The sequence below is a fragment of the Rhinopithecus bieti genome, unplaced genomic scaffold (assembly GCF_001698545.2).
Source record: "Rhinopithecus bieti isolate Rb0 unplaced genomic scaffold, ASM169854v2 scaffold_50517, whole genome shotgun sequence".
In the NCBI taxonomy this organism is placed as follows: domain Eukaryota; kingdom Metazoa; phylum Chordata; class Mammalia; order Primates; family Cercopithecidae; genus Rhinopithecus; species Rhinopithecus bieti.
The window spans coordinates 647,734-675,038 of NW_016819943.1; the positions used below are offsets into that span (position 1 = coordinate 647,734).

General features: G+C 45.1%; 1 protein-coding gene across 8 annotated transcripts in view; it reads left to right on the forward strand.

Annotated features, from left to right (window-relative positions):
* The window catches only part of DGKD (diacylglycerol kinase delta), a 114,911-nt gene that overhangs the window by 12,043 nt on the left and 75,563 nt on the right, over window positions 1-27,305 (forward strand). For 5 of the 8 annotated variants that reach the window (XR_001882830.1, XM_017859372.1, XM_017859371.1 and 2 more), the window contains exons 2-3: window positions 21,433-21,543; window positions 23,591-23,671. Coding sequence is in view for 7 of the 8 variants with exons in the window: in XM_017859372.1 (XP_017714861.1) it covers window positions 21,433-21,543; window positions 23,591-23,671 (192 nt within the window). In the remaining variant the exon portion in view is untranslated. Of the gene's footprint in view, window positions 1-6,103; window positions 6,299-19,343; window positions 19,386-19,917; window positions 20,010-21,432; window positions 21,544-23,590; window positions 23,672-27,305 lie in introns of those variants that run through there. The other 3 variants (XM_017859370.1, XM_017859373.1, XM_017859375.1) reach the window with 3 other exon arrangements.

Consider the following 27,305-nt stretch of genomic DNA (forward strand, 5'->3'; position numbering starts at 1 on the left):
ACAAGGGCAGTTGTCTTGTATTAATGACTTTTTTTTTTTGAGACGGAGTTTCACTGTGTGGCCCAGGCTGGAATGCCGTGGTGCGATCTTTCAGCTCACTGCAACCTCCGCCTCTCGAGTTCAAATGATTATCCTGCCTCAGCTTCCCAAGCAGCTGGGATTACAGGCACCCCCCCACCATGCCCGGCTAATTTTTGGATTTTTAGTAGAGACGGGAGTTTCACCGTGTTGGCCAGGCTGGTCTCGAACTTGTGACCTCAAGTGATCCACCTGCCTCGGCCTCCCAAAGTGTTGGGATTACAGGCGTGAGCCACTGCTCTCATCTGTATTAATGACTTTTAATGGCAGAAACTTCCATTACTTTTGCACCAACCTAATAATCTTTCTGGATTTTTCTGATTGTTTTCCCATCATTCTTTTACAATGTTATTTTATCTTCTATATTTCTTATAAAGTAGAAGTGAGCAGTTTCAAAGACTCTCACTTCTGTATTTCGGTTGACATTTTGGGCACGTCCCTAAATATGGAACGCTGTGTGCTCTGTATTGCATCCCACTTGGAGGAGGGCGTGTCCTGCCAGGCTGTCCCCCTCTGCTGTGTCATCGCTTGGTTTACAGGAGATTTCTAGGTCTTTTCTTCCTTCCTTCCTTTTTTTTTTTTTTTTTTTTAATAGAAATGGGATCTCCCTACGTTAAGCCAGTCTGGTCTTGAACTTCTGACCTAAAGTGAGCCTCCTGCCTTGGCCTCCCAAAGTTCTGGGATTACAGGCATGAGCCACCTTGCCCGACCAGATCTTTTCTTTTCTTTTCTTTTTTTTTTTTGAGACGGAGTCTCGCTCTGTCGCCCAGGCTGGAGTGCAGTGGCGAGATCTCGGCTCACTGCAAGCTCCACCTCCCGGGTTCAGGCCATTCTCCTGCCTCAGCGTCCCAAATAGCTGGGACTACAGGCGCCCGCCATGACACCCAGCTAATTTTTTTTTTTGTATTTTTTTTAGTAGAGACGGGGTTTCACCATGTTAGCCAGGAAGGTCTCGATCTCCTGACCTCGTGATCCTCCCACCTCGGCCTCCCAAAGTGCTGGGATTGCAGGCGTGAGCCACCGCGCCCGGCCTCAGATCTTTTCATTGGAGATGTGATTCCCCCTTTACAATCAGGAAGTAATAGGTAATTCCTGGGCACTGTGCAGATATCCTTTACCCCAAATGGTTTCCACATTTGTACACAATACAGGACTTGCCTGAATCAATTTTATTGTGAGAGTTTGTGAAATGGAGATTCCTGCCTCCCCCATTCTGTCATTTATTCCACGTTTATCTGTTGGTGTTGTTCTATAAAGATATTTTCTTGGGGCCGGGTGTGGTGGCTCATGCCTATAATCTCAGCACTTTGGGAGGCCGAGGCGGGGGGATCACTTGAGGTCAGGAGTTTGAGTATGTAAAACCCCATCTCTACTAAAAATATAAAAAAATTAGCCGGGTGTGGTGGCGGGCGCCTGTAATCCCAGTTACTCCAGAGGCCGAGGCAGGAGAATTGCGTGAACCCAGGAGGTGGAGGTTGCAGTGAGCTGAGATAGCACCACTGTGCTCCAGGCTGGGTGACAGAGCGAGACTCCGTCCAAAAAGTGAAAATAAAAAGGTATTTTCTCACTTCAACCAGGTTAAGGGCCATAGTTCCTCCTAAAAAGGCAGGGCAATTGCTGGATTATTTCTGTATATTTACCAGTTTTCAAGGTAAGGATTTGGTAAATAGTCATCCCCAGTAGAGGCAAATGTTTCTCTCCCCGCAACCCTAAACCCCCACACCCACCCCGAGTATCACTATATGGATTCATGGCAATTTTTATTCAGTGTTTTACAGTCAGTTACAGTCATTCTTTTTGATGCTCAAATTATCCTAATTTTCCTAGAAACACACCTTCATCTGGCTCTTTGGTCTTTGAAGGCTTGCTTGCTATGTTGCGATCTGTTTTCATCTTCTGGGTGGAGTCCTGGAGCTGGAGTTTCAGGTAGAAGGGACAGTGTGTGTCCTGTGGCCGAGGTGGCCAGCCCACAGCGTGCATTGCTGCCCATTTCCTGCCAGTCCTGGGAGGAGAGTGCCTAGGAGTTTCAAGGTTTCAAGCTGGCAGGTCTTTGTTTTCCTTTTTTGGATTGGCTTAGGTTTAGGGTTGTCCCAGCCTCATAAAATGAGTTGGGTAGCTTTCTGTGAGAAAGGCTTTTGTCTCTGCCTCTCATATTGCATCTCCATTTATTTTATTTTTTGGGGGGAGGTTCTTATCTGTGGTTTAGACCATCCCTCTCCTTACCACTCTGTCCATCTCGGTATTTTTCCCTTGCCACTGTATCTATCCATCAGCGTTCTGGGAGCCTCTCAGTTTTGTCTTTTTGCCATCTATGACATTTTCTGTAACGTACATTTTCCCTTTGGCTCCTTCCAGTTGGATTTTAATTTTTCCGTAGTGTGATTGTTTTCAGTTTTTCTTCTAATCTTGGTCAGCATCTTAGCTTGTTTTCTTTTAATTTCATCCTGTTCTCATTTTGGTGCTCCCTGTTCTTTAAAAACATTTTAATTTTAACTTTTTAAATAAAAGGTGTGTCTTCCTGCATCTTACTAATGACAAGAGTCGCATCTTTTCTAAAATGGTCTTCCATTTTCTGCAATCATTCATTTCAGGTTTGTGCATGTACTTTATGGCATGTTTTTCCATCAGCCTCCCGCCTCCCCCTTTCTGTTCAGATTTAGTGTTTCTTGAATGGTGTTTCAGGCTGTGGGTTCGAATTGCTCTTTGCTGGGCACAGTCTGGGGCTGGCCATGGGGTGATCGGCCACGGGCCCAGGCTGTGTCTCTGCTGCTCTGGACGGGCTCTCCCTTCACCTTGAATTCCTGTGCAGTGGCCCCATTTTCCGTGTCCATGTGTGTTCCTGAGTAGTGGGTGTTTGTTGATGACCTGCTGCCCACTCTGCCGGCTCTGCTCTTCTGTGTCTGAGGGTGAAGGCTGTCTGCCTCCCTCTCCCCTGCAGGAAGGACTGGACTCTCATCCCCCGATGAATGGTGCTTTGTCCTTAGAGAATGATGGAAGAGGGACACTCTTTCTTTTTCTTTTAAACCTGCTATTTTAACCATTTTAACGTGTACAGTTAAGTGCCATTAAGTACATTAATGGTATTGTGTAACCATCACTTCTATCCAGTTTGGGAACTTTTGTATCCCCTACATGGAAATCCCTTCCCCATCGTGAGTCACTCCTCATTTCCCCCTCCTCCCAGCCCCTGACAAGCACTAATCTGCTTTCCATCTCTATGGATTTGCCTATTCTGGGTATTTCATTTATTATTTATTTATTTTTTAGATAGAGTCTTGCTCTTTCGCTCAGGTTGGAGTGCAGTGGCTCAATCTCAGCTTACTGCAATCTCTGCCTGCCAGGTTCAAGCGATCCTCTCACCTCAGCCTCCCGAGTAGCTGGCGTTACAGGTGCGCTCCACCATGCCTGGCTAATTTTTGTATTTTTAGTACAGAGGGGGTTTTACCATGTTGTGGCCAGACTGGTCTTCCAATTCCTGACCTCAAGTGATCTGAGCGCCCTGGCCTCCCAAAGTGCTGGGATTACATGCATGAGCCACCGTGCCTGGCCACTGACCACTATGTTTTCAAGGCTTATTTATGTTGTACGTTTCAGAACTTCCTTTCTGTTTTTGAGTGAATAATACTTTGTTCTGTGAATGTACTACATTTTGTTTGCTCATTCATCGGTTGACAGATATTTGGGTTGCTTCTACCTTTTGACTATTATGAATAGAACGGCTGTGAACATTCATGTACAAATTGTTATTTAAATACCTGTTTTCATTTATTTTGTATTTTTTTTTTTAAATTTTTGAGACAGGGTCTCTCTGTCACCCAGGCTGGAGTGCAGTGGTGCAGTCATGGCTCACTGCAGCCTCCACATCTTGGGCTCAAGCAGTCCTCCCACCTCAGCTTCCCAAGTAGCTGTGACTACAGATGTGTACCACCATGCCTGGCCAATTTTTAAATTTTTTTGTAGAGAAGAGGTCTTGCTATGTTGTGCAGGTTGGTCTTGAACGCTTGGGCTCAAGTGGTCTTCTTGCCTCGGCCTCCCAGAGTGCTGGGATTACAGGTGTGAGCCACTGTGCCCGGCTGACCTGTTTTCATTTCTTTTGGGTACATACATGTGAGTTAAATTGCTGGGTAATTCTGTGTTTATCTTGTTGAGGAGTTGCCAAACCATTTTCCGCAATGGCTGCACCATTGTAAGTTTCCTCTAGCAGTGTAGGAGAGTTCCGATGTTTCCACACTTGCCAACACTTGTTACTTTCCACTTATTGTAGTATAAAGTTATAATATTTAATAATGTAAGAATATTGTATTATTAATCGGTTCCTCAGTGACTAACAGTGTTGAGCATCTTTTCATGTGTTTGACCATTTGTATATATTTTTTGAAGAAATATCTATTCAGATCCGTTGCCCATTTTCCAATTGGGTTGTCTTCTTGTTAAATTGTAAGAGTTTTTTATATATTTTGGGTACTAGACCTTTATTAGATACATGATTTGCAAATATTTTCTCTGTGAGTTGTGATTTCACTCTCTTGATAGTGTCCTTTGAGGCACAAAAGTTTTGAATTTTGATGAATTTTGATGAAGTCTGATTTTTTTCTTTTGTTGCTTGTGCTTTTGGTGTTATACTTAAGAAACCATTGCCTAATCCAGAGTCAAGATTTATACCTATGTTCTTTCACAAGTTTTGTAATTTCAGCTATTATTAATATATTTAGTCTTTGATCCATTTTGAGTTATTTTTTGTGTGTGGTGTGAGGTCAGGTTCCAACTTCATTCTTCCTGTGTGGATGTGCAGTTGCTCCAGCACCATCTGTTGAAGAGGAGTGCTCTCCAGCTGGAGTCTGCCTCCCCAGCTGTGCAAACAGCCCTGCAGTATTGAAAAACAGCCACAGAGCTTCTCAGGAGTGCTTGGTAATCTCAATGGAGTTCATAAAGTGATTCTTAATAGAATTATTCTTATGGATGGTTATGAGACATTTACATATTTAAAGGATTTAAAAGGAAGTATTTGCATTTCAGAATTTTTACTGCCATGGAACTCGTCTACGTTTTATTTTGTTTTATTTTATTTTTTTTGAGACAGGGTCTCACTGTCACCCAGGCAGGAGTGCAGTGGTATGATCTCCGCTCACTGTAGCCTCTACCTCCCGAGCTCAAGTGATCCTCCCATTCAGCCTCCTGAGTAGCTGGGACCACAAGCATGCACCACCACACCTAGGTAATTTTTGTATTTTTTGTAGAGATGGGTTCTTGCTATGTTGCCTAGGCTGTCCTCGAATTCCTGGGCTCAAGCAATCTGCCCACTTCAGCCTCCCAAAGTGCTAGGATTACAGGCGTGAGCTACTGCGCCCAGCCTCTTCTCCGTTTTAGGTTTGAGAATATGGACTTGATTCAGTTCTTTTTATAGTTTGGTAAACTTGAAATAACACTCGTCTCATTAAATCCAGTCTCATTTGACATTCTCTGTATTTGAACTCTGATAAAAATGGACACTATAGTACTCAGAGGCTGGGCAGAAAGGAAGTCTGAGAAGTTGTTCTCTATCTCCTTTCTCTCTGTGTGGTTGCTGAACATTTCTATGTACTTCAGGAGGGCAAGTAGAACCAGGTTTGTCAAGAATTGAGGCATGAGTCTATTTATTTTAGTTTTTATTTTTTTCTTACATTTAAGGGAGATCTGACAAATGAGGCGTGAGTCTAATGCCAAAGTGTATTTTTTGTCTGTGTTTTTATATCTGACTGGTGTTTTGTATAAGTGGGAATTCTGCTGTTTATAGAAACTCCTTGGTAGTTAACTGCAGCTTCTTTGTCCTCTGGCAGCAGAAATGGGTATAACCATTTGGGAAAGTGACTTAGTGAGTGTCTGAATAACTCCGAGAGACTCTTGGTCCAGAATTCTAACACTGGGACTCTTTCCTGAGAAAATAATCTTAAATATGAAGCTCATGAACAACATGTTTATTGTACCATTAAATATAAAAAGTTGCAAAGCACCCTGGTGTCCAAGTCCAGCTTGGGACAAACTCCACCAGAACACTCCAGTGTAATGACTCAGTGAGTTAATGATAATAGCTGATAAAATGGGTACTGTGGGCGGGTCCCGTGCTGTGCTCTGTGCGCGTGCTATGCCACTTCACCTTCACAACTTCATGGCGGCTGCACCAGGTCACAGAGCCGGAAAGTGGCAGTGTGCGAGGCTCTCAGTCCCTGAAGCCGCCAGCCAGGTAATTGAGGAGGGCAGCAACAGGGACGGTACTGTGTGATGTTGGAGAAAGAAAGAGGCAAAGCTGTGTTTACAGAATGCATTTCAGCCGTGTGTAAAACACTGGAAATAAGGTGGAATAGGAAATGACACGGAGGAAGTTTCTCATGATATTGCAGGTCGGGTGAGGTGGTGGGATTCGTATTATTTTTATGTTTACATCTGCTTGCCTGCATATTCTAAAATGAGCCTGTATTATTTTATACCGAAGGGAACAAAAAGGCGTAACATGCTTCCCTTCAGTGGAGGACCCCTAATGGCAAGAGGGGCTGCGTCACGATGTGGTGATGATTCAGGATGGAGAAGCGGCTGCCTCAGCCTTATCTGGAATGTCCTGTAACAGCTGAAACAGGACTGTTGGATCAGAACAGACTGAATTTCAGGAGTCAAATATACAAAAGGGCATGCTTGTGAAAATATAGGATTTAAGTTTCATAATATCCTAATAAATGAGTACATTATATGGAACAACTTAATTATGTTCCCCTTTGTTTAAACTTTTAACTCCTGTGTTGAAATTAAATCTACACTTACCTAAGCGGCGAGCTGAAGATCTTGATATAAATATGATGTATTTTATCTTGAGATGTAAACTGTTTGATGCGAGCAACGTTGTCAGTTCTTTAGATATGTTCATAATGATATTAGCATCCCTAAACATTTGAATAAATAAAAAAGAAATAGCATATAGAGGAATAACACACAAAGCAAAAGCAGATCTAGTTGCAGCATATTGTTGTTTGGAAAAGCAAGTTATTAAATAATTCATATATCATGTAACTCCCCTTTATGTTTTTTAGTTTAATTTTTTTTGACACAGGGTTTTTTCTGTTGGTTTGTTTGTTTGTTTGTTTTTTTGAGATGGAGTCTTGCTCTGTCCCCCAGGCTGGAGTGCAGTGGTGTGATCTCGGCTCACTGCAACCTCTGCCTCCCGGGTTCAAGCAATTCTCCTGCCTCAGCCTCCTGAGTAGCTGGGATTACAGGTCCCTGCCACGACACCTGGCTAGTTTTTGTATTTTTAGCAGAGACGGGATTTCACCATGTTGGCCAGGCTGGTTACGAACTCCTGACCTCAAGTGTTCCACCCGCCTCAGCCTCCCAAAGTGCTGGGATTACAGGCGTGAGCCACCGCACCTGGCCTTGACGCAGGGTCTCGCCCTGTCACGCAGGCTGGAGTGCAGTGGGGCCATCATTGCTCACTGCAGCCTTGGACTCTTGGGCTCAGGTGATTTTCCTGTCTTGGCCTCCCCAGAGGCTGGGACTACATGTGTGTGCCACCATGCTCAGCTAATTTTTAAATTTTTTGTAGAGATGGCATCTCACCGTGTTGCCCAGGCTGGTCTTGAACTCCTGGGCACAAGTGATTTGCCCACCTCTTTCTCCCAAAGTGCTGAGATTACAGGTGTGAGCCATAGCACCTGACAATTTTGTTTTTACGTGTTTTTTTTTTTTTTTTTTTAAAGAGGCACACTCTTGTTCTGTCATCCAGGCTGCAGTGCAGTGGTTCAGTCATAGGTCACTGGAGCCTAAATTCCTGGGTTCAAGTAACTTTTCTGCCCCAGTTTCCCTAGTAGCTAGGACTACAGGCATATGCCACCATACCCAGCCAATTTTTAAAGTTTTTATAGAGATGAAGTCTCTATAAAAGCAGAGGGATACTTTACTATGCTATGTTGCCCAGGCTGGTCTTGGATTCCCGGGCTCAAGTGATCTGCCTGCCTCATCCTCCCAAAGTGCTGAGATTACAGGTGTGAGATACCATGCCCAGCCCCACTTTTCTGTTTTATTTACATACTTGAAAACAGACGGAGACGGGTGTGGTGGCTCACGCCTGTAATCCCAGCACTTTGGGCGCCCAAGTCGGACGGATCACCTGATGTCAGGAGTTCAAGACCAGCCTGGCCAACAAGGTAAAATCCTGTCTGTACTAAAAGTAACAAAAATTAGCCATGCGTGATGGCGCACGCCTGTAGTCCCAGCTACTTGGGAGGCTGAGGCAGGGGAATCACTTGAACCTGGGAGGTGGAGGTTGTAGTGAGCCCAGACCGTGCCACCACACTCCAGCCTGGGGGACAGAACAAATCTGTCTCAAAAAAGAAAAAAGAAAGAAAACAGATGGGAAGGATGTTATCTTGGAATGTGAATAGTAGGTGTTAGTAGTGGCTGGGCTCTGGGTGGTCTTAAGTAAATAAAAGTAACCTCCAGCAAACAAGTGCCATGAGTTGGGCCGTGTAACACAGGACTTTATTTTCACCAAATGTCAGAAAACAGGTGAGGAAGCAGCTGGTTGAGCATGTGCCAGGGGAGAGAAGGTTGAATGCTGATAGTGGCAGCACTGCCGCCTTGTTCTCAGGTGCTTGTGAGATCCATAGGTCAGGAAGCTGGGGAGGCTCCCTCTAGCCCGGCAGCACCAGCTTCAGGCCTTTGGTGTGTTTCACTGACTTCCAAGTGTCCAAAGCGCCCTGTCTGCACTGCCCCTCTTATGACACTGGAAAACAATTTGTGGAAATTTCCAAACAGACGCAGAAGTAGAGACCATTGAATTAATCACATCAGCCTTGTGTCTTTCTTGTTTCATCTGTTTCCACCCCCTTCTCCCACCCCTACTTTTTTTCCTGAGCATTTTAAAGCGAATTATTCTGTTCTTCCTACTATGTCAAGTATCCTTCTGCTGGAGCAGTTTCCTGAAAGGTCAAGGGTCGAGTCCCTTTCATTGTAGTATTCCAAGCCGCACTCAGCACTCAAGTGTTCAATAAACATTTATTGAAACAGAGTGATTTCATTCCACAGCTTGATAGGGAGATGGATTTTGTTCTGTAGGTTTCACGGAAGCTGAATCTTTCCTACCTTAATGAACCCCGGATAGCATGTGTGTATTTTGGGATGTCGCTCCTGCTGCTGGTGGTTAAGGTTTGTGCCTTTGGTGTGTAGTGGAGATGGGTTTGTGCATAAATTCACTTTCAGAAAAAGTAGGGTGATTGGTTATGGCTTAATTTAGTCTGAACTTGTACAGACAAAAATAATGAAAAGTAAATCTTCCCCAAACATAAAAAAATGTTTTTCATTTGCTGTCTAAGCATGGAGAGAGTTGAAATCAGACAGGTCTGAGTCTGAAGCCCACATCTGTCACTTCACTGTAGATGTCTGTGTCCTCTCTGGACCCCAATTTCTTCATTAGTAAAATGGGGCCATAACTATTGTATGGGGCAAATTAAATACAGATTTTACATAAGCTCCTGGCACACAGTAGGCACTCCATAAATACTGGTTCTTTCTTCTCCTTGCCCATGATTCTGTGAAATGGGAACATTTCCTGGGCCTCCCCTAGACGGTCATTGTATGGATTAAATGGGTAATCTCTGGAAAGTGCTTACACCTGAGCCTGGAGCAAGTCAGAGCTCATCTTCCTGGGTGCTGCTACGGGTGCAGCCCCTGCCCTGGGAGTCCTTTTAAAATCATATGTGTGCCTACCCTGTCTCGTCTACCCTGTTCCCTTTCCCTAGAGGTAACCACTTAACCATTTTAATTGTTATTTTGGTTAAATTGTTTCTTTTTGAAAAAAAAACTTTATATTCTTCACACACACACAATGTCCTCCTTTTTACACAAAGATATTAACAGCATGTTCCTTTTTTTTTGGAGATGGAGTTTTGCTCTTGTCTCCCAGGCTGGAGTGCAATGGCACAATCTCGGCTCACTTCAACTTCCACCTCCCAGGTTCAGATGATTCTCCTGCTTCAGCCTCCCGAGTAGGTGGGATTACAGGCGTGTACCACTGCGCCCGGCTAATTTTTTGTATTTTTAGTAGAGATAGGGTTTCACCATGTTGGCCAGGCTGGTCTCCAACTCCTAACCTCAGGTGATCCACCCGCTTCGGCCTCCCAAAGTGCTGGGATTACAGGCGTGAGCCACTGCACCTGGCCCCTTAATAGCATGTTCTATGCATGTTCTGCACAGTTCTCTTTTTACTTACTCTGATTTGGAGACTGTTCCATAACATATAAAGATATCTTTCACAATCCTTGTATAGTTATGTGGTACTGCATAGTTTGAATGTACTGTAGTTTATTCGACCGCTAGCCTGTTGGTGGGCATTTGGGTTATTTTCAGTGTTCTACTATAATAGTTTGTAGCACATAGGCTTGTACAAACTTTGTTTTCTATTTTGCCAAGGTGTCTTTTGGGATAGATTCCTAGGAGTGGGCTTGCTAGATCAAAAGAGTAAACGCATGAATAACTGCTCTGGATTTTGCCAAGTGTTTGTCTTCAGGGCCATCCCGTTTTGCAGTCGTGTCGAGTGCCCATCTCCCCATTGCCATAGAAGCAGAATGTGTTGCCTCTTTGTTTTTTTTTTAATTTGTTTTGAGATAGGGTCTTGCTCTGTCACCCAAGCTGGAGTGCAGTGGTGTGATCACAGCTCACCGCAGCAACCTCTACATCTTGGGCTCAGGTGATCCTCCTACCTCAGCCTCTCAAGTAGCTGGAACCGTAGGTGCACTAATTTTTAAATAATATTATGTTTTGTAGAGGTGGGGGTCTCTATGTTGCTCAGGCTAGCCTTGAACTCGTGGTCTCAAGTGATCCTCTCACCTCAACTTTGCAAGTAGCTTGGACCACAGGTGTGCACCACCATGCCCAGATAGTTTTTTTTTTTTTTTTAATTTGAGGCCGGGTGTGGTGGCTCACACCTGTAATCCTAGCGCTTTGGGAGGCCTAGGTGGGCGGATTGCCTGAGCTCAGGAGACCAGCCTGGGCAACATGGTGAAACCCCATGTCTACTAAAATACAAAAATTAGCTGGGCGTGGTGTCTTGCGCTTGTAGTCCCAGCTACTCAGGAGGCTGAGGCAGGAGAATTGCTTGAACTGGGGAGGCGGAGGTTGCAGTGAGTCGAGATCGCGCCACTGCATTCCAGCCTGGGCGACAGAGTGAGACTGCATCTCAAAAAAAAAAAATTGTAGAGATGGGGTCTCACTGTGTTGCCTAGGCTGGTCTCAAACTCGTGGGCTCAGGCTATCCTCCTGCCTCAGCCTCCCAAAGTTCTGGGGTTACAGGCGTGAGCTACTGTGCCCAGCCTTGTTTGTTTCTTGTCAGTTTGATGGAGCAAATAATATTTTCACTTAGTTTTGTTTTTCTCTTCTGAGCTAGGTTGAGTATCTTTTCCTCCATTTAAGGATTCCTCCGTATCGTTTCCTCCTTTTGCAGTTTTTTTTCTGTCAAATGTTTGTTCATATTTTTTGCCCCTTTTTCTACCAGGTTGTTAGTCTGTTCTCAATTTTTTTAAGTTCTTTAAAGATTAGGGATATTAGCCCTTTGTGGTATTTTGTAAAACTTCCTGGCCTGGTGTGGTGGCTTATGCCTGCAATAAGGGAGGCCAAGGCCTGAGGATTGCCTGAGCAACATAGCGAGACCCTGTCTCTACAAAGCAAAACAAAACAAAAGAAGTGCACCTGTAGTCCTAGCTACTTGGGAGGCTGAGATGGGAGGATCGCTTGAGCCCGAGAGGTCAAGGCTGCGGTGAGCTGTGATTGAGCCACTGTAGTCCAGCCTGGCTGGCAGTGTGAGAACCTGTTTCAAAACAAAAACAAAACTTCCTGAGGCACTGGCCTCAATTTTTTTAAGTTCTTTAAAGATTAGGGATATTAGCCCTTTGTGGTATTTTGTAAAACTTCCTGGCCTGGTGTGGTGGCTTAATTAAGATAATTAATTAATTAAGATAAATAAACTCACTAAACCCGAGGGACTGTTGGTCTGGGGAGGGAGACAGCCTCATAATGGATGCTCATTTACTTGCAAAGTGATGACAGCTAGTTCTGCCTGGGGGGAGTCTGGGAAGACTTCCTGAAGGTGGTGGCATTTGACTTAGGTCTCAAAGCTTAGTCATTTCCCCGCCAGTAAAAGAGGAGCTGAGGATTTCCAGGCAGAGGAAAGAGTATATTCAAAAGAGTGGGGAAATAAAGGAGTCGGTTGTGTTTGGGTCAGGTCGTTCTGGGAGGGGTGAGAGAGGAGCCTCTCAGATTGGGAGGAGCCCTGTGGGCCTGCAAAGCCTTCCTAGATGCCATGGAAAGTGAGGAGAGGTTTGGGAGTGGGCCCTGGCTCTGAGACCGTATTCTTCTTCCAGTCACCTGGGAGCTTCTAACACAGTAGCTCCCTGCCCCTCCAACACTGATGCTCATCACTGGTTGGGTGGTGCCGGTGGTCACTGTTTCTCAAAGCTTGTCAGGTAATTGTAATTGGCTGTTGGGGTGAGATCCTCCCGTTTAGAGAGAGAATTGTGGCAGCAGGTTGGAGGAAGGAGGGACAGAGAACAAACTTGGTGTGCTTAGGAGCCACCTGTGCTTTTGGCAAAAATTCATATTTCTAAGGCTCAGGAGGTTGGGAGTGGGGCAGTAATTTGCTTTTTCTTTCTTTCTTTTATTTCTATATTATTATTTTAATAACTTGTCTTTTTTTAAAACTAGTTCAGTGAAGTAGTGAGAATGGGGTGGAGAATAGAGCAAGGAGTTCAGTCTGTAACTGGTTGTGAACCCTCATTTGAGATAGCTCACTGCCTTCAGGCTAGCCATAGCCTGCATTTTTAACAAACGTTCCAGGGATTCTGATGTGGTGGTCTGGGCCACACTTTGAGACACACTGAGCCTGAGACAAGAGGCAGAACAACTTAAGCCTGAGGTAGGCAGGGCTGAAGAGGAGGGGCAGAATCTTCCATTATTTTATTTATTTATTTATTTATTTTGAGACGGAGTCTCTCTCTGTCGCCCAGGCTGGAGTGCAGTGGCCGGATCTCCGCTCACTGCAAGCTCCGCCTCCCGGGTTTACGCCATTCTCCTGCCTCAGCCTCCCGGGTAGCTGGGACTACAGGCACCCGCCACCTCGCCTGGCTAGTTTTTTTGTATTTTTTAGTAGAGACGGGGTTTCACCGTGGAATCCTCCATTATTTTAACAAATACCATCAATGATCCTAGGTAGCCAGTTAGAAATGGGGAGTGAAGGAGGAAAAGAGTTGAGCACCTGCTACTTCTTTTAGATTTGATGATGCTATTAATATTAACTAAAGAGGAAATGTGGGGTCAGTGAACAGTGAGATGAGGTACATTTCAGTGTGGAGGCCTGGCCCGTGGGGATGCCAGCATGCAAGACTAGGTTTGAGTAGCAGTGATGCTGACAGAGCGGGAGCGAACTCAGCCATCCCCTCGTCATCAGCCAGGAATGCATTTGGCTGCAGGTTGATGTCATCAGGACCCACACGGGCTACCTTGAAGCCTCAACATGCTTACTACAGCACTAGATGTGTGTTCATTCAAAGCAAAGGTGGCACTGCGGCTACACATGTTCCCATATACCAGCCAAGCACTCACCTACCTCCCCACCCCCAACAGAACTGCTGAGGTCTCCTTGACCGGTACTGGGGTAATGGGGATTAGCCCTATGATGAAAGGCCCCCCCGCCCACCACCCCCAACTCAGAAGCAAGATCCTGTGAGCAGTGAGGATGTCTGTGTATGTGTATGGAGGTGTAAACAGTGTCAGCCATACCACAGTAAGAGAAGTGTCCTGGGTTTAGGAAAAGTGAGTGTGAACTCCAAATGAAGGGCACATCTGGAGCAGCTCTCTCTTGGGTGTTTGGGTGTACACATTGTTGCCACTTTTTGGCTTTTTTGGTTTGGTCCTTCCTCACATTAGTGGGGGCAGGAATGAGGTGTCACTCCTCCTGTCAGTAGAAGCTTTGGCATAGGAGCTTTGGGACATGGTCAGTTTTAATCTTGGTGGCAGTGCATTGAAAACAAGGGTAGTGGCAATGGGGAAATTGGATTCTCTTGATGGGTAAGGGAAGGATGATGTCCTTTTTCCATGGGTTGGTGTTGTGGAGTCTTCAGAAAACCTGTGTTGGGTTCCTTTCTGTCAGAGTTAGCACCAGACTCAGGGTCTGGCTCTGCAGAGCTGAGCGGGATTCTGCAGCGCCACGGGTTGCCTGGTGTGCTGTCTCCTGCTGGCCGTTGGTGTCATGGAGATGCTGATGTGGCACACATTCCATTGCCGCCTTGGGCATTCCCTCAACTTCTGCCAGGATGCAGTAAGATCAGGTTATAGGTAGATAGGTGGTGGGTAAGTTGCAGGTAGTTCCTGAATGAGGATGAATCTGTGGGTAGTGTTCTGAGTAGATACAGGCATTTACCTTTGCTTAATTGATTTAAATCCGTTATCAGCAGACTTTTATGCTGAAGTTTTATTTTGCCAACAAGTATTGTCTGGGCTCTGGGTTTGAATTCTAGGTGTGACATTCATTAGCCAAATGGCCTTGGGTGAATTACTTAATCCTCTGGCCCTCAGTTTCCTTGTAAAGTGGGAATATTGCCACCACTTTCAAAATTGATGTGAGGATTAAAAGATGAAAATGGCTTCTACTCGGGTAGTGGATGTGGTGTGTGCGGAGTGTTGGAGATAGTCTGGAGGGTTGAACATGCTTTGCATGCCTTATGTTTTGTGAGCAAATTATTTTCTGATTGCTTCCTATTTGTGAATCATGGTGCTTATAAATTGCAAACCACAGACGAAGCTTTGAGATAGAATTGGAGAGGCCTGGGATTTCTTTTGTGACCTGTCATTAGTTGTTCACCTGGGCAAGTTACTTAGTCTCTCTGTTTACCAGTTTTCTGATTTGTTAACTGGAATGTTAGTTTCTGTCTCATAGACCAGAAATGTTTGTTCTGTTAAGAAGACAAGTAAATATAAAAATACTCATGAAAATTTAAAGTTATACGCAAATTGGGCCAGGTGTGGTGGCTCACGCCTGTAATCCCAGCACTTTGGGAGGCCGAGGTAGGTGGATTACCTGAGGTCAGGAGTTCAAGACCAGCCTGGCCAACATAGTGAAACCCCATCTCTACTAAAAATACAAAAAATTAGTCGGGCGTGTAGTGTGCGCCTGTAGTCCCAGCTACTCGGTAGGCTGAGGCAGGAGAATCACTTGAACCTGGGAGGCGGAGGTTGCAGTGAGCCGAGACTGTGCTACTGCACTCCAGACTGGGCAACAGAGCAAGACTCCGTCTCAGAAAACAAACAAACAAACAAAGTGATATGCAAATTGATAGAAGTAAGTTTTACTAGCTTCTTTCCACTGAAACATTTGTGTGTTAATGTTTTATCCTAGTATTTCCACTTTTGGGGACTTTGTGAATTTGGGTGATGTTGCTTAATTAACCATAGTCAGGTTTCTGTTTTACCTGCTTTTTTGTTGTTGTTGAAGGACTGGGAAGGTCTAAAGGACAGATAGATGGCTGAAGTGGACATTCGGCTAATTTTCATTCCTTTCTCCTATTGTTTTTTTTTGTTCCCCTCCCCAGTTTCCCAGCTGTCTGCCTGCCGTCCCTCTGTCCAGGTCACCTTGGGGCAGGTTGTGGCTTGCTGCCCTGAGCCTCTGGACACGTCTCTTGGTTGGCCCCCTCCATTTTCTTCACCCCTATGTGGCAGCTGTTTTTCATTTGTTTGTCTTTTACTGTGTAAATGTGGAAATCCTCACTCCTTACATGCTCGAGACATTAACGCTAATAAATATTAGTCTGAGATTTTACTTCTGTCCTCAAATTGATTAACTGTATTTTTCCCTTTACCGTTTTACATGTAGAATGATACATAGAGTATACATGTAAGTTGAGAAGCACAGTCATGGACTGTGCACACGTGGACCCACCTGCATGGCTGATTGCCAAGGTGCTCTTCTGTGGCATCCCCCAGGGTTAAGCATCCTTTGGGGTTTAGTCTCCATTTGACTTACTCTTCTGGTAAATGCCAGTTCACACTTTCTACCGGTTTTCTTTTGGTGGTTTTCTTTTCTGTGGGAGTTTCTTTTTTCTTTTTTTTTGAGAGGGAATTTCACTCTTGTCACCCAGGCGAGAGTACAATGGCATGATCTCGGCCCACTGCGACCTCCGTCTGCTGGGTTCAAGTGATTCTCCTGTCTCAGCCTCCCAAGTAGCTGGGATTACAGGTATCCGCCTCCATGCCCAGCTAATTTTTGTATTTTTAGTAGAGACGGAGTTTCACTATGTTGGCCAGGCTGATCTCGAACTCCTGACCTCAGGTGATCCACCTGCGTTGGCCTCCCAAAGTGCTGGAATGACAGGCATGAGCCACCGCGCCCAGCCTGTTCTGTGGGAGTTTCTGCTGTATTCTGGTTGCTGACTGGCTGTCGGCAGTAGTGCACATATTTTTCCCACCTTGGCTTTTCTTTTATCTCTTTTTGAGGTGTCTTTGATGAGCAGAAATTCTCAATTGTAATATAGTTGAGTTTAGCAGTCATAGCTTATATCTAATATTTTTTTCTATTATATTTAAGAAACTCTTCCCAATTCCAAAGTCCCTGGAAATTCTCTGTCGTCTACTGGAAGTTTTGAAGTTCTTCTGCCCCTTGCTCTAGCACACCCAGAGTCTGCCAGGAGCTCACGCATGTGGTGTCCTTGGGTAACCTGACATCTCAGCCCCTTTGCTGAAATCCCTCTCCCTCCAAACCCCGGTTTGCAGTGCTGCCTGTTTTGTACATCAAGCTTCCAAATCTGCAAGGGTCTGTTTCTGGGCTATCTTTGGTCCCCAAATTCCACTTCTCTTAATTTGCTCTAAGGATAGTTGAGGACATAAGCAGATATTTACTTATGGGAATGTCCGCTGAATTTCTGATGATAGCATTGAGGGAACAGGAAGCATTCTAAATCTTCTGGCAGTGGGAAGCAGGTGAATGATGGAGGGGAGGGTGTGTAGGTGCAGTGAGATACTCTGTAGCCAACAAAAATGCGTTTGCTGATGCGGCTATATGGTGATAATATACATGACAGAAGAAGTAGCAGGGTCAAATAACAGAATGCACAGTATGGGTTCCATGTTCATAGAAAGGAATTGTAAGTTGACAAAAACCTGTCATCTTTGCTTTCTCCTGTCCCGGTCACACTCAGGTTGATTTGATCTGGCTTCGACCCCATCAAGCCACCATGTCTGCTCTGGCATGTCCTCGGTGACCCCCTGGTGGCTGCTTCCTTTCTCCTAGCCTCAGTTCTCATTTATGACCTCGCTGCTGCATTGGACATCACTGATGTGATCTTCTCGACGTGCTCTCTCCTCTCCTGCACTTCTGCCCACTTTCTTCTCGTTCTGCTTTCTGGCTTTCCTTCCTCGATGTTGGTGTCCCTGGGTTCCCATTTCCCTGGGCCTCCATGCACTCCATGCTTTCTCCTTTGGGGCCCTTGGCAAGGCATCTCCTGCGTTAGACCTTCTCCTACATCACAGACCTGCAGTGCTGGCTGTCACCTCACACTGAACTCCCCTGATGTCCTCGAGGCCCACAGACTCAGCACGTCCAGAATGAAACCGACATCCCCCCACTGAGACACACTCTTCAGAGGTGTCCAGGATTTCTGTCCTGTCTCCTCCCCTTCACCTCGGTCAATTGTCACATCTTTCTGAACATTCCCGTGCCTGTGTCCATCTCTCCCCTGCCACCCCTGACTCTTGTCACCAACTCCCCCCTTATGCGAGTTTCTGAAGTGTTCTGCCAGCCTCCACGTTTCACCCCCTCTTCTTTCCCACACTGTGGCCACAGTCAGCTTTCCAGAGTGTATTTCTAAGCCACCACTGGGCTCTGTCTCTAGCCCCAAGGAGCAGCTGCGGGCCTCTGCTTGCCCAGGCCCTCCTCCCTGACCTGCTCAGGCACCTGTTGTTCAGGCAGCCTCTCTTATGGGACATTGCTCACTGCCCTGTGCCCCACATCCCAGAGCACTCTGGTGTGTATACGTCTGCTCTCCTCTGGTCTGAGCTCCTGCCCATGCAGCCCTCAGAGCCCAGTGCAGTGACCAGCATCTGGTGACGTGGCCATGTGTTGGAGAGGGGTCAACCTCACCCTGTGACTGGGCCTGCTGATCCCTTTCAGACAGAGTCTGTTCTGGACTTTCTCTGTCCCCTGGTTTGAAGCCCTTTTCAAGGGCATTCTCAGAGCTGTCTTACTCTTCAGCAAGGACCACTGGAGACTTACACTTCCCCGCAAACAGCTGCACGTGGTAGCCTTGGACCTGTGGGCTGGGCATATGTCTGTTGGGTCAGTGGGTGACCATGGACCATGCTTCAGCTCAGGCCCAGTTCCCTCGCCAGCTTCCTCTGGGGAGCCCAGCACTGGAATTAGTGTCTCACCTTTTGCTGGTGGGCGCGTGTTCACTTTCTACCTGCTGCTCTCTGACTGGAGCTTGAGAGTTTTCTCGGTGCAGTGTGTGTTGCAAATTTGCCTCTGATTGGAATAAGGGTATCCTAGATGGCTCAAACGACAGTTGGCCCTTTTGTTTGTGCATAGAACCCAACAAAGTGTCTGTAAGAGCCCGGTGGCCTGGCATGGCCTGAGCGAACTGTGCAAGGGCCTGGCCCTTTCACTCCTGACTCTGCTCTAGGGGGCAAGGAGAGGCCTTGTCAGCCGAGCAGCATTTCCTGTGGGTGCCTTTCACAGCTGCCACGTGCAAAATACAGCACATTATTTTGGGGTGTTATTTTCTTGACCACTTTTGGTTCATTGCTTTTGACTAAATGTTTAAAAATATTCTGCAGCATATCTATAGTACTCACAAGCAGCGAATCAGGAGAAGAAATGCAGTTTCTGAGAAGGCTTCAAAGAAATCATGGTCTTTATCTCTTCCCCAGCCTTTTCCGCTGAAACCCACCAGTCTTTTTCTGAGCACTCTTGTTCTATAAATAAAGCAGCAGCTCTCCTTGGGCAGCCCAAGATCGCAGACTCTCATCCGCCCTCAGAAAGATTGTGCGTGTGCGTGTGCGTGTGTGTGTGTAAGAGTATGTGGTGCAGTGAGTTGTGTTTTAATTTTGCTTTTCTTTTATGTATGAGATGTGTAGCAGGAGATGCAAGAAAAAATACTCTAGCATCTGTCCTTTAAAGATAACTTGTTCTAACTTTTCTGGGTTTTGGCTTGTTGGTTTTGTTGTCTTTTTTTTTTTTTTTTTTTTTTTTTTTTTTTTTTTTTTGCCCATTTAGGGAAGAGATGGAAGTGATTGCTTTCTCCACAGAGGTAAGGAAGAGGAATGGGGGGCCAGGGGAGATATCTTCACAGTGAGGGCTTTGAGGTCAACAGAGAAAGGATCTCGTGATGTATGTTTTAGGCTTCTGTGGATGGCATTGCTCTGTGCAGATGTATTTGAAATGAGTGTCATCCATGTGTACTTGGATCTGAAAAGGATGTTTGGAAACAAATACCATTTCCCAGTCCTTCACAGTGAAGACTGGTTTGTATCCTCGCTCCCAGAATCAGGGGGTGGGACTCTCTGTCTGCCTTGGATCACCCTTGTTCTGTTCTGGACGGGACCTCAGATGCTAGCTGTTTGCTGGGGATCCCTGCTGTCTCTAGGGGAGCGGGTGGGGATGGGAAGGTCACTTCTGGCAAACAAGCCTCATCAGGATGCTTGATTGTTGGATAATGTTGGGCTCCTCTCTTTTTCCTTCCTGGCACTCTTTAATTACTGGGGAAAGGGTGGGTGCCTTTTTCAGAAGTGTGAGGTGAATGTATAAGCCAAGAATGAGTCAGTAGATTCTTCAGCAGCTCTCCCCTGCGCCGATCCTCTAGAGTTGGAAAGGGCTGCTGTCGTGCTACCGGGCCAGTGCCGAAAGCAGAGTTCGCCACGATTGGCATGTGCTGGTGAGCAAGAAGCTCTTGGAAGTGGTCGTGAGTGCAGCCAGTTTCCCCTAACCCAGGAAGGGCACAGTGAGGATGGCTTGTTGCAGGATAAGGAGGAGACCCCTAGGCGCTGTGCATTGGCCTGTGCTATGCTGTCTGGGCGTGGTCCTGGTGTCCGTCCACATGTTGTTGGGGTGTCGGGGTGGGGGCTTTCTGCAGCCTTCCCTGTTCCGCTCTGTCTTCTGTTGTGAACGGCCGGTAGAAGGATCGGGCAGTGCAGTGTTCCGCGCTTGCATTCTGGCACAAGTGGGGGACAGGAGCCTCCTGTGGCTTGCTCTTGCTGGTTTTATGTTAGGGAGTTTTCAGCGTTTGTGGTTACTTAAAAACTTTGTGCACACACTGTTGAAAACATTTACGTAAAGTGCAGAGCTATATGGGATTAGGTAATGAAGCAAAAGCTTCTCTGAACCAATGTGCTTGTCTTTGAACAGAATTTTTAGGAAGCCTCCCTCCGTTTCCATGCTGAGGCCCTTGTGGACTGGGCATTTCTGTGAGGTGGGATGTAACATAGTGTGCAAACGCTGAGAGCCAGGTTCTTGTCTTCATGCATGTCGTTTATTCTTTCTGACTGTGTTAATGGCTCTGAGTACGTCAGAAAGTCTCATGACCAAGTAGTTCCTTACGCATTTGATGTTTTGGTGGCATGGGCTATGTGAGGCGGGGGAGCAGCTCCGGGAGAGGTAGTGCCCCCTTCATTCTTGGCTTTAATTGAGCCAAGGTGAGTGGACTGTAGAGTCCATTTCTGGATTCTTATAAGAGAACGTCTTGTGTTATGGGGTGAACTCATCAGATTTTCGGGTTGAGAGGAGTTTTAGTGTCTGTGGCCGAGGCACTTCCCTCTCATGGTGTGTGCAGATGCACACACCCAGCCTGTGAGTGGTGGGTTGGGCTGAGGGTGCAGGCCTGGAGCTTCTGAGCCCCAGAGCCACTGACGTAGACAGCTTTGGCAGCAGCATCCTGAGAAATGGCAGGGGGCCAGAGAACACAGAGACAGGGCCAAGAATAGCTGAAAAATACCAAATGCTGAAGTTGGAGAATGCACTGGCCCCATGTCCCACTGTCTTCCCAGCTGCTGCGTACTGTGGCCCTGTGAGCCTCAGTGTCCTTTCTTCATGTTGCCAGTGCATCCAGGGCACACCCTGGGCCTCTGACACCCCCACCCACACAGGCACACATTGCCCCATAGAGGAAAGGATTGGTGTAACCCCCCAGTCCCCTGGCAGCGTGCTGGGCCTGTGCATAGGTCAAGGTCTGTTGAGAGTGTGAGAAATATTTTCTGTTGGAGACATGAATATGTTTCAGCCACAACAGGGTGCGTTTCAGCCGGAAGAGTGAAAGGGCACCTTGAAAACTCAAGTTTATGAATATGTTTCTGTATTTTCAGACCATCATCAAAGAGGGGATGCTGACCAAACAGAACAATTCATTCCAGCGATCAAAAAGGAGATACTTCAAGCTTCGAGGGCGAACGCTTTACTATGCCAAAACGGCAAAGGTGAGGCCCCATGCAGGAAAGCACGCGTGAGGACATCACAGGAGCCGTCCCGGGGGAGGAATTGGGGGTGCTGAGTCCTTGTGTGGGAAAAGCTTCAATTTTCAGATCTGTTATTGCCAGTGAGTTTTGTAACACTCCACACTGTCAGGTTTTACTTGTCTCAAGGCATGTTTTATTTCTTATCAAAATTAATTTCTATTCATTTTCCTTTTCTTTAATGTCATCAGTAATGGGGAAAAGGAAAAAAAGGGTCACAGAAACAGCCATGTTAAAGTTGGATATCTTTCTTTCAGAAAGGTTGGGGGGAATCACGGGGTTATGAATTTTATCTTCTTATTATTATATAATTCTTTATTCTTTAAGTATATTGAGCTTTTTTTAATTTTTTGTTTTTTTTGAGAGGGAGTCTTGCTCTGTTATCCAGGCTGGAGTGCAGTGGTGAGATCTTGGCTCACTGCACCCTCTGCCTCCTGGGTTCAAGCAATTCTCCTGACTCAGCCTCCCAAGTAGCTGGGATTACAGGCACCTGCAGCCATGCCTAGCTTATATTTTGTATTTTAATAGAGATGGGATTTCACTGTGTAGGTCAAGCTGGTCTCAAACTCCTGACCTCAAATGATCTGCCTGCCTTGGCCTCCCAAAGTGCTGGGATTACAGGCGTGAGCCACCCATGCCTGGCCTAGAGATGGGGTTTCACCACATTGCCCAGGCTGGTCTTTAACTCCTGACCTCAAGTGATCTTCCCGCCTTGGCCTCCCAAGGTGCTGGGATTATAGGCCTGAGCCACTGTGCCCGGCGGAAGTAGAAGGAGCTGAGCTTTTTGATGTGTGAACAGAAATGGGAAATTCTTTATTTTTAGGCTTTCTAGCAATTAACCTTCTTTCTGTTGCCCTATTGTAGGTAGATTTAAAACTAGAAGCACCAGGTGGGTGCTGCTGGAGGAGGAGCAGCCAGTGAAAGTCACAGATTACTGCTATGTTTAAGCGGATGTGGTGTTAGACATTCAGACACCAGTGTGTTGGCTGGGATTCGGAATACCTGTATTTTTGTATCAGTATTGGTGTCAGTACTAATATTTTGGTATTTAAGAAATCTGGGATCTGAATCATTTACATTTTGAGACATACCCCTTGAAAGTTACTGCATTAAAATTTGAAATGGAACAAAGCAGCTTTTTTAGAAAGAGTTCTGACCACTTCCCTCACTTAAAAAAAAAAACACGAGAAAACACCTTTTACAGTTAGTTCTGGGGGCGAGGGGAGGGGGAAGTTTACTTAAAAGATTGAGTCTCTTTTCTGAGTAATTAGTTTGATTTTCTCCAGGGTTCCTCATAGAGCCATCATAGAATAGAGGGGATGGTATATGGGAAACAGCAGGCAGAGGCTGTGCTGGGGGACTGTGACCGTGTAGGGAATGGAAAGGGAGATGGTGGAGGTCCCCAGGCCTGATTCCCAGCCTGCCCTGGAGCGTCTCTCTCCCTCCAGGACCAGTCTCCTTCTGATCTGCTCCCTTGTTTCCTTTCATGGCCAGACACCTTCCATTTGGACTTGTCTCTCTTCCCCAGAAGAATTTATTTTAGCCAGGACCTTTCCCCTCCATGTGCTCGCTGGAGGAACAAGCTGGGAAGACACAGAATCCTCAGTCCGGACCCCGGGGCCTTCCCCCAGCTAAAACACTGTGTGAGAACATACTTCACATGTAAAAGTGAACACTGGTGTTGACAGTAGTAGTAAATACAGAAATACTAGCATTGAGTTGTTTGCTTTGGTTCTCTCTCTTTTCTCCTTCACTAATGCAATGGCAAAGTTCGTAGGTTTTTTTTTTTTTTTAAATCATGGCACTATACCTGTGAACTCGAGCTTTTGGTTAGAAGCAGGTGGGTGGATTAATTTGGATTGGCTTATTGATTGGATCCTACAGTTTCAAGGTACTTGAGCTTCTGTGGGTGCTTGGTAGGGATCAGGGGGGTGTGGTGGGCAGCGCTGGCTGGTGCTTAAGGATGTCCTTGTCTTTGTGTGCCTTAGTCCCTGTGTTTGTCTCTTTCCAGTCAATCATATTTGATGAGGTGGATCTGTCAGATGCCAGCGTGGCTGAATCCAGTACCAAAAACGTCAACAACAGTTTTACGGTAAGATTCCTGAGTCACGCCTTTCTTGATTCTTTACTGAAGTTGGCTTTCCTTTTTGATCTGAACATGTGTCCAAGCAGTTCAAACACTTTTATTCTTTTCTTTCTGATTGGAATGATTGCTGGTAAAATTTGAATTTAATGCTGAAAGTAATACTGTGGTTGGACAATAACCAAGAATTTGGCACGCATAAGCACAAAAGGACAATAGGGACGAAAGGAAAATTTTTAAAATATGTTTTGGTTCACGTCTTTTTTTTTTTTTTTTTGAGACAGGGTTTCGCTCTTGTTGCCCGGGCTGGAGTGCAGTGGTGCTATCTCCAGCTCCCAGCAACCTCTGCCTCCCGGCTTCAAGTGATCCTCCTGCCTTAGCCTCCCTAGTAGCTGGGATTACAGGCATGTGCTACCACACCTGGCTAATTTTGTATTTTTAGTAGAGACGGGGTTTCTCCATGTTGGTCAGGGTGGTCTGGAACTCCCAACCTCAGGTGATCTGCCCGCCTCGGCCTCCCAAAATGTTGGGATTACAGGTGTGAGCCACCACGCTTGGCTGGTTCATGTCTTACCAGCTCTGTACAGAGTTTTGTTTTCTGTGATTAATGTAGAAAATTTGGAAAATACAGACAAGTATGTTAAAGCAAAAAGCAGCCATAATTCAGACACCTCAAAAAACATTGAGTGTTAATATTTTGGTGTATTTCTTTTTTTTTCCTTTTTTATGTTTAAACTTTCTTCCTTCCAAATTTATGAAAGTTATATTGGACTTTCTGCAAAAGTTCTAAATGCACAAAATCATGTGATCGCACCGCTTGGAAGTGGCCAGCTGCTTACTCTCTAGAGTGTTTATCTTTATTTCTGTATGTTTGTGTCTTTACCTGCGTGTACCCGTGAGATCATGCTGAACCTTTTCGTTTACACCTGTGTGGTTTTTTCCCCCCAGGACAATTTATAGTAGACATTTGCTCATGTCAGCTGATCTAAATGTTCATTATATTTTTTAATGGCTATAGTAGCATTTTCTTGTGTGATTTTATAATTTAGGCTTTACGGGCTGACTTTAGTGCCTACCTGTGTAAGGTTTGACTCTTAATAACAGCACTAGAACTTTTAAAGCTATTTTTCTTTATGTTATTAGGCCATCCCATCTAGACATAAAGTATGCCCCCTAATTTTAAAAATTATTCTTTTATAATTCAGTCAAGGTGGGTAATTTTCCTCAAGTTTAGGATCCGACATTTTGGGTTAGTGTTAGTTTCACGTGCTTTCAAGTTCTATTTTATTTATTGATGGATTCATTGTTGATGTTGCTGATACAAATGGGATTTTCCTTCCTCTGTCTAAACCTCTGCTTATTTTGTGTTGATGTAACTGCTCTTATTTTACTTGGAGTATTTGTAGTTTTCTCTATTAATTTATTTTTACCAGCTGGGAAGAGACATTTTAACCACACAAATCGATTTTCTTTGATTCGTGGTTTTAGAGTCTTTAATAGGAGTAGGTGTTGAATTTCGTTGGAGTATTCTGAGCATCAGTTAATTAATTAATTTTTTAGAGATGTGGTCTCCCTTTGTCACCCAGGCTGAAGTGCGGTGATGTGATCTCGGCTCACTGTAACCTCTGTCTCTCAGGTTCAAGGAATCCTCATGCCTCGGCCTCCCTAGTAGCTGGGATTATAGGCGTGCACCATTACGCCCAGCTAATTTTTATAATTTTAGTAGAGATGGGGTTTCACCGTATTGGCCAGGCTGATCTCGAACTCCTGGCCTGGAGTGATCTGCCTGCCTGAGCCTTCCGGATTACAGGCGTGAGACACTGCACCTGGCCTTGAGCATTAATTTAGATGTTCATTTTGGTTTCAGTTATTTGCATATTTCCTATTAAAAAAAATTATTCTTAGTAATGTTGAATTTTACTCCTTAATCTTGCAATTTAGATTTTTCCCATTGGTGTATATGCATTTGTTTTGAGTGAGAAGGTAGCCTTGTTGCAGTTTTAAACAATTGTTTTTTCTATTTTTAATTTTAATGGTTACATAATAGTTGGACGTATTGCCTTTGTTGTGTTTTGATTTCAGAGTTAAACTAACCCCATAAAATTCATTTAGTAACTTTCTTTGAGTTTATGTTTTCTGCAACATTTTATGTAGCTTTGGGATTGGTTGTTTCTTAAGTTTGATAAAATTTATTTTAAATTATTTGTCAAGAAGACTTTTTAGGGAGATAAGGCTATAATTGAAATAAATCCTGAAATACTTGTTTCTTGCTTTTGATCATTTGAGCCTTTTTCACTTTTTGAGTCCATATCTGTAAGTTACTTTCTCACTAATTTCACACCTTCAAATTTAGTAGCGTGTACTGTTGTGTAGTTCAAACACCTATGTCTCTGGTTGGATCTCCTTTGCATTTCTAATTTTGTTAGTTTAGTTTGTTTTTCTTGTCAGATTTCTTAAACTCTAGCCTTTTGTTTTCTTTGTTTTAAAGAGAACTAGTTCTTAGATTATTGAACAATTCTCCTTTTCTGTTTCCTTGTTTTTTTTTTTTTTTTTTTTTTTTTGAGACGGAGTCTCGCTCTGTTGCCCAGGCTGTAAGGCTGGAGTGCAATGGCGTCATCTTGGCTCACTGCAACCTCCACCTCCTGTGTTTAAGCGATTCTTCTGCCTCAGTCTCCTGAGTAGCCGGGATTACAGGCACCTGCCACCACGCCTGGCTAATTTTTTTGTATTTTTAGTAGAGACAGGGTTTCGCCGTGTTGGCCAGGCTGTTCTCAAACTCCTGACCTCGAGTGATCTGCCTGCCTCAGCCTCCCAAAGTGCTAGGATTACAGGTGTGAGCCACTGAGCCTGACCTGTTTCCTTTTTTTTTTTTTTTTGGGTGGGGTTTAACTCTGTTGCCCAGGCTGGAGTGCAGTGCTGTGATCTCGGCTCACTACAACCTCTTCTTCCTGGGTTAAAGCTATTCTCCTGCTTCAGCCTCCTGAGTAGCTGGGATTACAGGTGTGTCCTACCACGCCTGGCTGATTTTTGTATTTTTAGTTAGAGATAGGTTTTCACCATGTTGTCCAGGCTGGTCCTGACCTCAAGTGATCCTCCTGTCTCAGCTTCCCAAAGTGCTGGGATTACAGGTGTGAGCCACTATGCCCGGCTGTGTATTGGTTTTTATCTGTTGTAACTTATGAAATATGTTGTTCAAGTCCTGTTGTGATCTTGGTTTTTTTTTTTTTTTTTTTTTTTAATCCCTTGAGCTTCCATAGGCTGTTAATGAGGAGTTAATCTATTTCAGGCCAATTACATGTAACACTTTGTTCATGTATTTCTAACAGTTTTCACCTTCTCCATTTTGAAGCTTTGTTAAGCATATACATGTTTAAAAAGATAATACCTCAATACTGAGTAATCATTTATTAATAAAGATTAATAAAGTAGTAGCTTTTTTTCCCCCCCTAGACAAGGTCTTGCTCTATCAACTGGGTTGGAGTGAACTGGCACAATCATGACTCACTGCAGCCTTAAACTCCTGGGCTCAAGTGATCCTCCTGCCTCAGCCTCCCAGTTAGCTGGGACTACAGGTGCTTGACACCATGCCTGGCTAATTTTAACATTTTTTTGTAGAAGCAAGGTCTCGCTATGTTGCTCAGAC